Source organism: Perca flavescens, chromosome 10, assembly GCF_004354835.1.
Source record: "Perca flavescens isolate YP-PL-M2 chromosome 10, PFLA_1.0, whole genome shotgun sequence".
In the NCBI taxonomy this organism is placed as follows: Eukaryota; Metazoa; Chordata; class Actinopteri; order Perciformes; family Percidae; genus Perca; species Perca flavescens.
In genome coordinates, this window is record NC_041340.1 from 18,554,958 (window position 1) to 18,569,928 (window position 14,971).

At 42.5% G+C, this 14,971-nt stretch overlaps 3 protein-coding genes across 7 annotated transcripts; 2 read left to right on the plus strand and 1 right to left on the minus strand.

Moving 5' to 3' along the window:
• Nucleotide 1: 1 nt before the first annotated feature.
• Nucleotides 2–2,776, minus strand: LOC114563121 (zinc finger protein 768). Its single transcript, XM_028589925.1, has 3 exons — nucleotides 2,582–2,776; nucleotides 1,872–1,983; nucleotides 2–1,735 (listed from the first exon to the last, which is right to left on the minus strand). Exons 1-3 carry the CDS (start codon nucleotides 2,696–2,698, stop codon nucleotides 723–725), a joined length of 1,242 nt encoding a protein of 413 aa, XP_028445726.1. The 5' UTR covers nucleotides 2,699–2,776; the 3' UTR covers nucleotides 2–722.
• Nucleotides 2,777–5,431: 2,655 nt separating this feature from the next.
• Nucleotides 5,432–7,366, plus strand: mif (macrophage migration inhibitory factor). Its single transcript, XM_028589927.1, has 3 exons — nucleotides 5,432–5,705; nucleotides 6,743–6,915; nucleotides 7,087–7,366. Exons 1-3 carry the CDS (start codon nucleotides 5,598–5,600, stop codon nucleotides 7,151–7,153), a joined length of 348 nt encoding a protein of 115 aa, XP_028445728.1. The 5' UTR covers nucleotides 5,432–5,597; the 3' UTR covers nucleotides 7,154–7,366.
• A 70-nt stretch (nucleotides 7,367–7,436) lies between these two features.
• LOC114563119 (zinc finger protein 62) lies at nucleotides 7,437–14,881 on the plus strand. 5 transcript variants are annotated; one of them, XM_028589923.1, is made up of 5 exons: nucleotides 7,437–7,775; nucleotides 10,037–10,458; nucleotides 10,687–10,814; nucleotides 11,545–11,608; nucleotides 12,578–14,881. In XM_028589923.1, the coding sequence occupies exons 2-5, from the start codon at nucleotides 10,134–10,136 to the stop codon at nucleotides 13,873–13,875; spliced, it is 1,815 nt and encodes a 604-aa protein (XP_028445724.1). In that variant the 5' UTR covers nucleotides 7,437–7,775; nucleotides 10,037–10,133; the 3' UTR covers nucleotides 13,876–14,881. The 5 variants fall into 5 exon arrangements, with proteins under 5 accessions (XP_028445724.1, XP_028445721.1, XP_028445723.1 ...); XM_028589920.1 differs by lacking the exon at nucleotides 7,437–7,775 and adding an exon at nucleotides 8,798–8,907; XM_028589922.1 differs by lacking the exon at nucleotides 7,437–7,775 and adding an exon at nucleotides 8,924–8,982.
• Nucleotides 14,882–14,971: the final 90 nt, after the last annotated feature.

Below are 14,971 nucleotides of genomic sequence, written 5' to 3' on the forward strand. Positions count from 1 at the left end.
GATGAATTTAAATATTTATTTATTTATGATATGACCAAAACACAAATGTACAAAATACCATGTATAATGTCAATTATATTGTCCGGCTAAAAATAGGGGCATCGGCTGCAACATTAGTGACTTATTGATAAAAACACAAACAATTTATTGATCATCATAAATAAGTACAAGCTTTATACAAATGAGAGAATAGCTGAATGTCTTAAATTTATTTCTATTTCTCCTCCTATGGAGAAACGCCATCTGCAATCGACTTCCTGTCAACTTAATTAACTTTTACTCAACAAAAATCATCCACACATGTAGTTTCTTTATCTTTAAGTAAATTTAAAGCTAGAGTGCGGAACCTTTACATATAAAAGTGCCGTCAACCAACCTTGCTCCCTCACCTACAGGTCTTCACAGTGTAGCTGCTCAATGTGGCTCTCTGATTGGTTACGTGATACGTCAATTTACTTGTATTACCCAATATCTTGACAGACAGGAAGGGGGGAGAGACCACGGCGACCCGGCGTTATGAATCCTGTAGCTTTCTTGTCGACAGTGTTTGTGTAATTGCTCTCACTGCCAGAGGGGGGAGACAGAGGTTCTGCAATCCAGCTTTAACCCCTTCATCCTGGCAGAGCGTGTAACAAAGTCAAGTCACTGAGAATTAACCACCGGGCACATTCATCACCCGGATTCTAGATAATTTAAAAACCTGCTTTTTCTTTCCAGTTCTATCAGAGATTTGAAGGAGCGGCTCTAAAAACACTTGCGGTTAAAGCCACTTCTCCAGTCGGAGCACTAGAGTGTCGGCTTTCACTGTGTATGAGTTGGTGTCTCTTTAAGTACTCCACACGACTGAACCGTTTTCCGCATGCTTCACACCCGTATGGACGTTCACCTGTGTGAATCCGCTGGTGCCGTTCCAAATTGCCTAGACGACTGAAGCTGCGTCCACATTGAGGGCACCGGTGCGGCCTCTCGCCCGTGTGCACCAGATGATGCCGTTCCAGTGAGCGCGAGTGTGTGAAGCGCTTCCCGCAGATCTCACAGCAGTGCGGCCTCTCGGCGGCACAGGCGCACTCGTGGTTCTTGAGAGCCCAGGCGTGGCTGAAAGTGTTGCCACAGTGGGCACAGGGGAAAAGAATGTCCTCTCCACTATTCTGTAAGTGAGAGGCTCCGAGTGGACAAGGGTGCTCCTCCAGCTCAGCATCTGAGGTGAAGCCTCCTCCACACTGTGGGCAGAAGTGGAGCAGGTCCACGCCACCCTCCTCTTCCCCTCCGCTCTCCCCGACACTCCCTGGAGCAGACAGGTGGGGCAGGTGCTCGGACTCTCCCTGCTCCGCCATTCTATGCTCTCCAGTCATGACCGCAGCCGAGTCGCCCTCTCTCAACTTCTTCGGCCAGGCTGACCTCAGCTCCACGCCGGCCCTCACAGCGTCCTTCATCCTGCCTTGCCCTGTCTGCTCCTCTCTCTGCAGGGTGGGTGGCTCCAGCTCTTCATCCTGCTCCATTCCATCAAGACCAATGTATTTGGGGGCCAGGCTGCTCTTGCAGTCGGGGCTGACAGGCTGGGAGGCCGTCATGGCAGCCTGTTCGCGGCCTCTCTCAGCCCTCAGTGCAGACTCCAGACCCCTCAGCTCATCCATGGTCATGCCGCCCTCCGACTGCTCTGCAGACTCCACCTTCCAGTCCTCCTCCTCCTCTCTTTTTCCCGAATGAAGGGTCGGGGGATGACCCGACAGATCTCCTGAGTAGAGACAAAGGGAGGAAGAGAGAGAGAGAGTGATGGCGTGAGCAATCATTTCACCGTTCTTTCAAACTATTGGTCTCTGACCATTTCACTAACTTCCCCTCCCTCAATCAGTGTGTCCTGGGCTCATTACCTTCGCTTTGGGCTCTGGAGCCAGTGTGGAGGTTCTGGTTGGACGGGTCCATCTTCAAAGCCTCCTTGATTAGCTGGAGAGAGGCGGGTTGATAGCCCTCTGTTTGTGTAAACTGCATTGAGAAGCACAGAGAGCATAGTAACTTAAGTGGGTAACTCAAACCAGAATAGAAAATGTATTGTACTTTATGCTTTTTTTTAAATAGCTTGTTAACCTAGATGCAACACTCATCGTAGCCATATGTTCTGACCCCACCAAGTCATGTTTACAAAAAGCTAATTGATTGGGTGCATTTACTTAAAGTTATTTTATCAGCCATCAAAAACACTTCGTAATGACTTCACACATTCTGCATGCTTTGAATATTTAAATGCAGAAGACAAGTGAAGAGTGGATCTGCGCCCTGCCATGTGGTGGAATAGCAAACAGCTTTTCACCTCTATCAGTAGTATTTCTACCTATAAGCTTGCCACACTTGAGATGTGGAGAGCCCTCCTCAACGGGCTCTTCTGGAAGCTAAATATCCAATCAATAGCCTTCCCTTCATCCACTACATCTCTGCAGTGATTTGATGACTGAAAAACATGAGCACAACTCTCTCTTTCTCTGTCTGCGTTCTTTCTCATTCTATATGAAGCTGCTGAGCAGTGCAGAGAATCTGTGCCACTTTCTCCTCCTACTCCTCCTCTGAGAAAGCCTGTCTCCCTCACCTCCTCTTTGATGTTGGCCGTCTCCTCCCCCTCACCGCTGATGCTGCCCTCCCCTTCCTCGTCCTCCGTCATCCCTCCCTCATCCTCTTCATCCCTGGGGAACTGGATGAGGTACATCTCCCTGGCCTCCTTCCCCCCTCTTCCTCCTGCTCCTGCTACTATCCCCACAGCTCCTGCACTTCCTCCTCCTCCTCCTCCACCACCGCCACCTCCACCACCTCCTCCTTCCTCCCACACACCTACAGGCCAGCCTTTGCCATAGGCTGCTGCTGGGCCCTTCTTTGACTTGCCTCCTGTGGAGAAGAGAGGAAGACGAGGGAAGGGTGGGAGGGAGGTGAGACAGTAAGGAGAAAGTGAGGAGGGGAACAGGAGAGAGGGAGGGCACAGTGAGACAGGAAGGAGAGCGAATGATATATGAGGGGGAGAGAGGTAAGTGGGAGGAGATGATTGGAAGGCCAGGAGAGAGAGATGGAAGAGAGACAAGGGTGGAGAAGTGGAAGATAAAAAGGTGGAGGAGGAGGTAGAGGAGGAGGGGATTGGAGAGGCAGATGGGGATAGGAGTAGAGAGGAGGTTGGGGGAAGGTAGAGAGGAAAAGGAGCAGGGGGAGGAGGAGTGAGCATGATGAATGAGTGAGGAGAGAGGGGGCGTAGAAGGACAGACAAGAGAGTGGGAAGGAGAGAAAAACGTGAAAGGGAGGAGAATAGCGAGAGAGGCAGAGTCAAGAGGGAGAAGTGGAGTTGGTGGGGGAGAGGAGGAAGAGGAGAGGGAGGACATGTTGAAGGAGAAAGAGGAGGGGTGAGGATGAAAATGTGAAAAGAAGAGAGAGAGAGACAGAGCAGAGCAGGGAGAGGAGTGGAAGTGGAGAGGGAGTGTGTAATTATGGTGGTGGTGGAGAGTAGCGGGAGAGGAGTGGAGGAGGTGCGGGAGGGAAGGAGGGGAGCGTGTGTGTTTGTGTGCAACGTGATGAAGGAGAGAACAAGGCAGGGGGAGGTGGGGGGCGGGGAGAGAGGAAGGAGGCGAGGGCGTGAAGGAGAGAGGAGCGGTGAGGGGAGGAGGAAGAGTTGGAGAGAGACAGAGAGAAGTGAAGGAGGTGGGGGAGGGAGAGGAGCAAGGCAGGAAGGGAGGGAGGGATAGAGTGTGCAGAAGCACAGAGGAGTGGGAGGGACAGAATGCAGCGGAGGGAGAGAGAGAGAGAGAGAGAGAGAGGAGAGGGGGAGGTGAAGGACAGAGGGAGTGAAAATGAAGAGGAGGCGGAGGAGGAAGGGAGAGAGGGAGGGAGGGAGGGAGGGAGGGAGAGAGAGGGAAGGAGGGAGGGAGGGAGGGAGGGAGGGAGAGATCAGCTCTTGCCAGATGGTTTCCAACAAAACAAGTGCGTCTTCACATAGGCCCTGAGTGCATAGCAAGAAGCCTGTTACTCACATTAACAGACACAACCTCACATAACAACATATGTAAGATGTTTTAGCAAGGTAACATTTAAGATGTAAAGGCAGCTTTATATATGACACAAACTACATGGACTGTAAGCCACCTCGTTTGGGAGGGAAAGCCATCCTCTAGCAATACTTACGAGCCACCTCAACTTTTCGTTTCTTCCGCCCTCCGGCTCCTTCCTCCGCCGCCGCCGCCGCCGCCGCCAGTCCGGCGTTGCGGCGGTTGGCAGCCCAGCCCATCCCGTACTTGCGCTCGGTTCTTAGTTTGTTCTCGGTGAGCCTCAGCCGCTGTTTGAGGGAGTCGTTCTCCTTCCTGTTGAGGGACAGCTCCACCAGGTAGTCGTTCACCATATCCTGGAAGAGTTTGGTGATCTCACAGACCGAGGCTCGGATCAGACTGTCCATGACAGACGTCAGATGCGTCTCAAACGTGGACACCGATTCCTCCATCATCGTGGCCACACAGGATCGGACCTGACGATGGTTCAATCATATGTTATCACGCCAGCAAGTCATCACCATGAGTTTCCACAGAGATCACAAAAGTTTCACACTGTTTCATCTAATACGCTAAAACGTTAGCATATACCCAATCGTATCCATATTGCCAATGTCTATGTATATAAAAAAAAATTATTGTAGCTAAACACAATCTTTATAATATCGGCAGTACAGTGGTACAGTGAATAACGTTATACACAGTAACACTATGGTTATTCCACCTCTGTTATCATTGAATTAAAGACTATACTGCCGCTTTAATTAGCTAAGCAGTTTAAAACCAAATACACGACCTGCGTCAGGTTGGCTTAGTAAACTTGTAATGTAATCGACACACAATAACGTTAAAGTAACGTAAGAAGAGGAGCAGCAACCTCTCCAACGTTACGTCTGGAAAGTGATCGTGCTAGCAGACGGGCTAATATAGCTTTGCATACGCACCGTTTCTTGGATGAAATCCGGAGGAGTGATTTAGACGTGAAACGGCTGCGACAGACGGTATGATTTCACGGATCGCGGATAAGCTTGGTCGATGTTCATAAGCACAGAGACACGGTGACAAAGGAAGGCGCCATCCAACTTCTGCCCTCTCTCTCTCTCTCTCTCTCTCTCTCTCTCTCTCTCTCTCTCCTCTGTTTTCCTCTAGCCTCCTTCAGCACTGATGACACTGCGCATGCCCAGTACCGTAATTACCCTACAAGAACGGCCGCACCCTGGGAAAAAAAAACATGCATAAACAAAATTAAGATTTCATACTTCACCTTGTACTTAATTTGGTCTATATATACTGTCTATGGTCTCAACAGTAATGTTAAGCGGTTGTGAAAAAATTTAATAATAACAAAAAAAATCTTTTCACTTGGTTGACAGCACGTGTCAACATCTCTTAATACATCCATGGTTTCAACAGAAGTGTAGTCTTCCAGGATGGTAGGCGGTGCTGTGGTCATATAGCTAGTCTATTGCTACAAGAGAAGAAGAGACATCTTTTCTTCCGTCTTAACAATCACTGTTCTGGTGGCAGAGTCGCAGCATCCGCAGTTTGTTAAGAGGAGACAGACACAACTCAAAAGGAGTAATCATGCCGATGTTCACGGTGAACACCAACGTAGCCAAAAGCGATGTACCGGCGGCTATGCTGTCCGAGGCCACTGAGGAGCTGGCCAAAGCTATGGGCAAACCTGCACAGGTAGGCCATTCATGCAGAATCTACGCTCACTATGAAACTAAAACTAACGGGCTGCCTGCCCTCATTCTTTTAAAGACGAGGATTAGGACCACATGCAGTGACTGCAGACCACTGAAATGGCCAATGTGAAAAAATGTATTGAGTTTTTTTTAGACATAAAAAAAGTCAGATTTCTGTCTTTAAACCATAGACTGCTCAAATACATTTTCACATATTGCCCTAATACTCCGTATTCTTTCCCATATGGATCAGCTTGCTAGATTTAACATTTCTGCTGAGTGCAAAACAGCTGTAGCCTGATTTCAATTTAACTTCAGCCAGTAGCCTAAAGATTATATGCCTCTCTATCCAGTTTTAACAATATGCTGTCTACTGAATAAATAAGGCTATAGCTTCTTGTGCAATTATGCAAACATAGTTTTTACCATTATTTGTGGAGTGAGTAAGCATGGGTAAATGATTGATCAGCGGCATCAGATCATTAAACCTACAGTTTGTCCTACAAACTGAATTAATACTTAAAAAAAAAATAGTACTCAGAATAACATCCTTAACATCTCATATGCGTATATATATTCCCATCAAGATGCACAGTTTCTATCTGTGTTCCTTATGTCACTTCATAACATTGATAGGCCTAGGTTAAACTAGCATGTACATATACTTTTTATACAAGAAATGTTAAGAAAAACTTAAAATGTTAAAGGGATTCCGTATTTCTTTACAAGAATAATATTAATATATAATATATAGGTATAAGGTATTGTTGGTTACTTGGCAAGCATTTCTTCAGGGTGGGGTTGTAGTGGGGTAGTTTGGATTCATGACTTCACTATTTCAAAAACCTCACCACAACATTCACTGTATTCTAAAATGTAATATGTGCTCATCCACCTTTTTTATAATGCTGAAACTACAATGTCACATTTAGGCTCAATTGGGGCGAAGATCCTCAAAAACTGACACCAGTCACTCACGGTTGATCCAGAGCTGACTGAGCTGACCTCAGTTTTGTGTCTCTGTATTGCATATAACAGTACATCGCTGTGCATATCAACCCTGACCAAATGATGATGTTTGGCGGAAAGGGAGACCCCTGCGCACTCTGCTCCCTCCACAGTATTGGCAAGATCAGCGGTGCTCACAACAAGCAATACTCTAAACTCCTGTGTGGACTGCTCAACAAACACCTGGGCATCTCTCCTGACAGGTAGCGCACACACACACACACACACGGCAGTACAGTTATTTACTACACATAATGTGATAAGTAGCCTAAAGGTAGCATGGTGACAGAAACACACAGTCTCAAATAACCCTGGATCTTGCTCACTGTTCATGTCCAATCTTATAAACATATTTCTCTTTGTGTCTATTTCAGGATTTACATTAACTTTGTAGACATGGATGCAGCCAATGTGGCCTGGAACAACACTACCTTTGGCTGAGATGGAGGCCAACAAAATGAAATAGAAGAGCATTCCAGTATTGTCCTATATGTACGAACATAGTTAAAACTGAAACAAATCAAGAGGAAAAGACACCTGGTAATTCAATGGCCAATATTCTGTAGGACTCTTGAAAGCACTTAGCTGGACCCTTTAGATTTGCACTGATCCCTTATCCAGTATAATGCTATAAAACAAACCCTGCCTACCATATCTGTTTTCCTTGATTTTCTAGACTGACAAAGACACACTACATTTCCCACAAGCTCTGTTTAAAAAAAAAAAAAAAAAAAAAAAAAAAAAATGAAATTCAATTCTGGAGAACACCCAGTAAAAAATAATAGACCTTTTTCAATGCAGACAAGGACCCTGAAACTGAAGCAGTAAATGGAATTCAGCCATCATTAATTTTAGTATTTACACCTGGGCTTTCGCTACTGTGACATGTCAAAATGTCTTCCATGAATGGAATAATAGCCAAAATGACAATTTGTCCTAACAAGAATGTATTTTATTTTTTACTAGACAATGAGTCGAATGCTGTGCACCACACACTTATGTCGTACACAATACTTGTGTATAGCTGAAGACGAAGAAAGCAATGTTGTGTTGGAAAAGAAAGGTATGATGTCATGTTGTATATAAACAGTCATAGGAGCACTAAAGGGCAAGGCAAGAGTTATTAAATTAAATGAGCAAGGATTTAGGCACATTAGAATAAAGTTTTCTAGCTGTTCTATTACTTTTTTCCATACATTATAGTGACTTAAAATATTTGACAAAATAACAAATAAAAAAAGGAAAAGAGGGGTGGATGCTTTTACAAGTATGAAAATAATATTTACCCAAAATAATAAGGTTGATTACATTGGTAATGTTAGCATTCAGTGTATCCATGTACTAAATAACATTGTATGTAAATGAGGGAAGATTGTCAATTTTCAAAGACAACCAGCTGTGGACGTCGGACCAAAAAAATAAATGTTCAGGTTTCCACCTCTAAGGAATTTGAGCGACTTTTAAACATGGTAAGAAGAGTATGAACATAGAATATAATATATTGTTTTGGATCATTTTGAGTACGTGTGATGGTATTGCTTTACAGATTTTTCCATATTCTATTCTTGCCGTAGATACTTTGTACTTTGTGTTAAATTCTTCAAATGTTAACAGGCTAACCTGTATTCAGTAAACAAACAAAAGTTAGGCCATCATCATACCAGTCGGCTATGGTAATACACATAGATTGTTCTATATCTATGGTAATACATCTGTTCCATAAAATGGTGTTATTATATATATATATATATATATATATATATATATATATATATATATATATATATATATATATATATATATATAATTATAATTATATTGGATATTCACGGAGTAAATAAAGAGTAAGAGTCCACTTCAGGATATCTACCTTTAGGCCTGAAGGGGAGCATAAACAGGGTCAGTTTATCAGATTCTGTGACATGAAAAGATATTGCTGATGTACATTGACAGATTATATAAACATTCTTTACATAAATCACAACGTCTTGATTAATTAACAACATAGTCGTACCAGATTGGTTGCTATAGTAACCGCCGCTTGTTTTAGCATACATATGGAGCGCATGCGCTAAGGAAAATGTCTACCTCAGGTTGTATCCTTGGGTTTTATAATACATCCATGACCTAGCCAGAACCATTTCTCTATCCCTCTCTGGACCTAGCTAGCTAATCCAACTATTTGGACCATATATGTAAATATATATATATTTTTTTTTTTTAAATATTGAACGATAAAACGAATACGTGCTAAGCAGTGACGTGCCCACGTAAGACCTTTCCCTCCTTCTGTTGAGTAAAAATGGCGTATGGACATCTTACGGTGTGATGGCTACACATTGATTAACTAACAAGAAACAAATGCATTTTAGATGTCAGATGTGGATGAGCCGGTTTACTGTTCACGTAGTACAGCATTTGCGGTCCAGACGAAGTTAGATAATTATCGTAGACGAATTACAGGAGTTGTCCTTGTGCCGAACGGTCAGTATTTCGTATAGACGATCAATTGCCTGCCATGTGTAACGTTAATTTACACTAATGTTCAGCTAGCTCGTAACGCACTTGAGCAGTTTTTGTCACTGCAACGCCTGCTAGTGTTTAAAATAACGTCACGTGTGCGTATCATGAACCGAATATGTGGTCTGCTGTTCTTTCGTCGAAAGCTAACGTTAAATATATTGATGCTAGCTAGTCCTTAATGAACATAGCTACCGTTAACTGTAACGTTAATGTGGTTCAGAGAGATAAGTAACGTGAACATGTTATAGGAATACATAGTAACGTCAGGTTAATCATTCGGGTTTTTATTCTTAACCAGTGAGCCAGCATTACCGGATATTGTCATCATCCATAACGGCACCTCATAGCGTAAATTCCGGATGGTTTCCCCCACCGGCGTTTTTAGAACTTGAGGACATTCGGGGCTTTTTTTTTTTATCTGTATTTTACATTTTACATTGTACATATGTGTACCTCAAAAACGTTTTAGATTATGAATAGTGATGTTAAAAATAGCCCATTAGTAGTAACGTTAGTACTGCTATCATGAAACATGTATTGGAAAGACAGTATTGTGTATTATGTATTTATGTTAACTTTATTGAAATCTTAAATTTCCATTCACTCACATTGTTATGCTTGAAACATATCACCTCTACCCAGGGTACCGCATAGGCTATGAGGCAGTTAGGTGGATAAATAGGAAAGGAGAGCAGCATCCCTTTTACCCTGGGTTTAGAGCCCTGTGTCCGCAAACATCCACCCTGCTAAAGTGACCCTGTTGAAAGAATACCTGACCTGATCTCTTATCTCTTTGTTTAGGGAGTAAGTGATAGTGGGAAGTAAAAGGACCAGTACAGCATCACACAAGACTTTCCAATTGAGGACATCTGTACGCAGCTGCCAGCCATCTTCAAAGATGTCTGAATATCTGATGAGAGGGTTTAGGGCCCAGCTGACCACAAGCATGGACTCAGTCCTGAGGAGAGCTGTGTTTGAAATTATGATGATCTTTGAGAACAGCGTACATGACCATCAAAAGGAGCTGGCGCAGAAAGGAGAAGAGATTGCTCACCTCAAAATAAAGTTACAGAGAGCAGAGCTCAAGCTGAAAGAAAGTGAGTGTGGAGGTGACAGAGAGGTGGACAGGAGTACATTTACTATCAATGAAACACAAAGAGAGCCTGAAGATGTTCTGACCGCCCCTGGACAAATGTCTGATGTTCCTGAGATTGATTTTGAAGGTATAGTGGTCAAATGAGGTGAATAACTTGACAAAATATGCCGCTTTCTATCGTGGAAAACATTTTTATGAGTAAATATGTTTCTTAAGAGCTACCAGTATAGAGTATAGCAAAAAGAAAGCCTTTTAAGCTGTGTGCATGTGAATTTCTTTCTACAACATTCAGTCAAAGGAATCCCAATTTTAAACTCTGCATAGCTTAACCGTCTTTGTGTGTTGGTTTGTGCAGTACCTGACGACTGGTGTGCTCCCCTGGGCTGCGAGACTGTGGCCAAGCAAGAAGAAACTGTGTGTCCCAGCGTAAGACTGCGAAAGCTGTCCATTCCACTGTGGCCCATTCCAATCATCAAGCAGGAGGTGTGTAACTGAAAGGACAATCTGGATGTTGTGGTATTGGAATTTAGCATTGTGAACCAGCAGAGACGACCTGAATTATGTTTGAAGAGGCAAAAAAAAATAGGACAGGATAATTGGTGAGATGGGCTGTTGAAAATTTGATAACCCCACCAATAAAGGCCATGTGCTTTGTGACTGGATCAAATACGGTGCATCCTTGATTGATACACTTGGTGTGTGTGTGTGTGTGTGTGTGTGTGTGTGTGTGTGTGTGTGTGTGTGTGTGTGTGTGTGTGTGTGTGTGTGTAAACATAATAATTTGTTTATACTCCATGACCAATATTTCCACAAAGAATTGTGCAAAATCACAGTGAAAATATTACTCAAGAACTCCTAATTAGGAGCATATAGTTGTTGATATGATTCAGAATCTTACAGACCAACACAGTCAGTCCTTTCATTGGGGGAGCTTGATTTTGTTTTTAGTTTTAGGGGGTTGTGCTTTTAAAAAAGCACATCTCTGCAGAGCCTCCAATCCAATCAGTATATTGCATTTTCCTAATCGGTATTGTTATAAAGAGCTGCCATACCCATTTCTTCACATTTAGGCAAACTAATTGAAAGTCTCAGAACATCAAGGAAGTTCATCCCATGTATTGCTTCCTTTGCAGACACAGCTCTGTATGCACCTATTTTCTTTGTACTTTGCATTGTTAATCAGTGGAGACATAACAAAACATCTGTATTTAAGGTGGTTAACTGTGACATTGATGACTCTCATCAGCAAACAGAGGGTCTCAGACGATCCAGGAGAGGTGAGTTTCATTCTTATGAATTCTTTCATTTATTTTTTGTGCTGTAAATGATAAATAATGTCAGAATGATTATTGTAATTCACTAATTTACATACTTGCATTCACCGATAGCTATTTTATGATTTCCAGGGCCCCCTTTAAATACTAAATCACTTTTATTTATCAACTTGTCAGGTAAAATCCTAAATTTACTGTCATCCATATAATAAAAAGGGTTGGTTTGCCCAGTTTTTAAGAACTGAGATTTCTGCCTCCCCCACTTAAAGAAGCAGAATTTAGTTTCCGGTGCTCACAGCAGTGAAACATTACGTTAAAAATGAAGCCGCATCATCTCTTTCCAGAAAATGTCTCTATTACTCAATCCACAGAAAACACTGTAAGAGTTTTTATAGGGACTGTCTCCTCACTAGAAACGTGTTCTTGTCAAAACCGCTCCGGGTGGTCTGTTGATTATCTTGCTCTTTACCAATATGTGGATTGGCGGACAAGCACCTGCATACATAGTGTGTACCTGGAGGATTAAAAGGAATATGCATTAGGGGTCAGATCTGAGCTGAATCCTGCCTGGCTGACACCACAATATTTTCCTCAAGAACGTTTTTGTTTTGTTTTGGTTTTACACAATGTACACATAGCTCAACGTTGATGATACTTCAGCTTATTTATTGTTAATGTTGAGATTATGGAAGGTAAAATGGCAGTGGCAACAAGCTCCATTAGTTTCACTTCAGCATCCCACCATTGTTATGTGTCAGTAGCTGGCCTTACATCACTTCCTGAGATAAGACCACCACCATTTATGTGCCTAATAACATCTTTCAGACGCAAAACAAAACTGTCAGTATTGTAGGTATCTTATTAAATCAGTTTGTTACACAATAGACCGTTTGTTTGTTTTTTCATATTCACATCATTTTTTTTCTCTTTACTGGGTCCCAATTATTTATATTTTATGTTTTTCTTTCACAGGTTCCTCATTAAACGAGGGGCACAAACGCATGGACAGAACCTTACCAATGCGCGGCCGAGGAACTCGACGTCCACCAATGAGAAACGACATGAGACAATTGCTCGAAGATATAAAACAGGAATATACTGACCTGACAGGCAATGCAGGTCTTAGAGGAAAAGGGAGAAATTTAACAGGAAAAGAGCAAGAAAATACAACGAAGAGCAAAAAAGAGAAAAGAAAGACCGCAGCAACTGAGTCTCAAGAAAAGGAGACGGTGAAAAATGATGGTGAAAAGAGCTACTCCTGCAAGTTTTGTAAGAAGGTATTTGATACACAGTTTGGCCGAAGTGTGCATGTACGATCGCACAAGAAGTGTCGAGGTTGCAAAAAAGAATACCGTTTTCCGAGTGCCCTTCAGTTGCATAAACAAACTTGCAAAAAACTCAAGCAATTGTTGGCAAAACAAGCTCAGTCCACTAACCCTCCAAAACTTGAGTTCTGTGATGAAGAAAACCTGACTGCACCAAGCAAAAAACAGCTGATCGATGGGAGGGAAAGCCCACCTTTCTCTAGCAACATCAGTGAATCATCTATCCAGAAAGACGGGTCCACCAAAAAACACTCCTGTGTATACTGCAACAAGACGTTTCATAGACGTTCGAAGCTGAAAGAGCATGTGCGTGTTCATACTGGCGAGAGGCCGTTCCCTTGCGACATGTGCTCAAAGAAATTCCGCGTTAACCAGGCGCTCAAAAAGCACATCCTGAGAATCCACAAAGACCAAATGAATTCCAGCGAGACCAATGAAAACGTTGCATCGACCGAGCCTTTAGAGGAGACTGAAGACGATCAAGAGGATTTGAAGTCTCCAAAGAAAGACACAAGTCTAGCAATCAACCATAACAATGTTCAGAGAGATTGCAGTTCAGACACGAGGCCGAGTTCGGGATGGCAAACCATGGGCAGACGCTGCCCTGATGGTTTCATCTGCTTATTGTGTCAGAAGGTCTCGAAAAGCAAATACCGGATGATTGAACACTTTCGCACCCACACAGGAGAGAAGCCCATCAAATGTGAGCGGTGTCCTGCAGTGTTTCGCTTTCGTGGACAGCTAAGCTTACACAAGAAAAAGTGCCGTCAGCCTACGGAAGGCACCCAGTGTGCGAAGTGTGAGAAGATATTCCGCTCACAAGCAAAGTACAATAAGCATGTGTCTAAGTGTCGCCAGGACTTGCCTATTCTCTGCAAGGTTTGCGGAAAAGGCTTCTTCTATAAGGGACGCCTTGAGAACCATATGGAGCGTTACCATAAGTAAGCCAGTATACAGTTAGCATTGCCTATCTGTGGACATTGAAGCACTGGATGTTGTCATTTATGCTCTTACTGATTGATGGTGGGGGTTTTCCTTGCAGTTAACCTTCTTAGATTCTGTTGTTTTCTATTTTGAGATTATATAATATAATTATATGAATCACATAAGTATTCCCCATCTGACAAATTCTAAAACTGTACTGTAAAACAAGTAATACAAAATCCGGTGTAGTTGGCATTGTCATTTCAATTTAAAAGAAGAGCCCAAATGTAAAACATCAGTGTCTCTATCCATTTAATGAGGGGTCAGGTCCACCACCAAGCACCCTTTTTCTACTATTATCATTTATTTGTTTTAATGTAATTTTATATTGAGAAAGTGACACTGATATAAAGGGTGTTTTGGCTGATTCAGTCAGTTGAAGGTAAATGCAATATTGCCTTAAAGCAGACCTGCTCTCTGACTACAGTATTAGCTGCAATGGTCTAATAGACCCTAAAAGAGTGGCCTCGGTAGAAGCTGTATAATAAAATCTCCACCTGTTGAAAATCTGTTATCTTACATTACACAATATATCAAAACCACCAACCCTGTTTTTGTATTTACTGAAGGTAAATGTTCAGTTATCTGCACGTATTTGTCTACTGTTTGCCTTAATTACAGATTGTGCTGTTTAGTATCAAGTCTGTCATTCAAACAATGTTTCAGATCACCCTGGAGTGTCTCAATAGTCAACTCTTGAGGACTTCTTACTTTCAAAGTTATATTGTTATTTCATCTGATGCTTGAGTCCTGAAACAAGCCTGAACAAAAGTGAACATATTTTACAGTTTAAACTGTTCCAACATTTGTTTTTTATTCTGTAGGGGTAGTATTCAATGATCCACATGGAGATAATGATTTAGATGGTTTACAAGCCTACTCTTCTGTATTTTTCTTTAATAAAGTATTATAGTGTAGCTAGACTTGTACATTATCAACATTTCCCCAATAAAATCCATACTTTATACATTGTCTTTCATTTTTTTATGTTAATTTACTTGCAGTAAACTATAGTATCTCCTCGTCATTGAAAATAACCGATTAATCTTATTTTTCT

Bases quoted from the DNA above. Each gene is read 5' to 3' on its own strand.
- LOC114563121 (XM_028589925.1), bottom strand. From the start codon at position 2,698: ATGTACCTCATCCAGTTCCCCAGGGATGAAGAGGATGAGGGAGGGATG. The intron at 1,984-2,581 runs GTGAGGGAGACA...TTCTCAATGCAG, and splicing joins CGGCCAACATCAAAGAGGAG to TTTACACAAACAGAGGGCTA. The intron at 1,736-1,871 runs GTAATGAGCCCA...GTCTCTACTCAG, and splicing joins CTCCAGAGCCCAAAGCGAAG to GAGATCTGTCGGGTCATCCC.
- mif (XM_028589927.1), top strand. From the start codon at position 5,598: ATGCCGATGTTCACGGTGAACACCAACGTAGCCAAAAGCGATGTACCG. The intron at 5,706-6,742 runs GTAGGCCATTCA...TGCATATAACAG, and splicing joins CTATGGGCAAACCTGCACAG to TACATCGCTGTGCATATCAA. The intron at 6,916-7,086 runs GTAGCGCACACA...TGTCTATTTCAG, and splicing joins CTGGGCATCTCTCCTGACAG to GATTTACATTAACTTTGTAG.
- LOC114563119 (XM_028589923.1), top strand. From the start codon at position 10,134: ATGTCTGAATATCTGATGAGAGGGTTTAGGGCCCAGCTGACCACAAGC. The intron at 10,459-10,686 runs GTATAGTGGTCA...TGGTTTGTGCAG, and splicing joins TCCTGAGATTGATTTTGAAG to TACCTGACGACTGGTGTGCT. The intron at 11,609-12,577 runs GTGAGTTTCATT...TTTCTTTCACAG, and splicing joins TCTCAGACGATCCAGGAGAG to GTTCCTCATTAAACGAGGGG.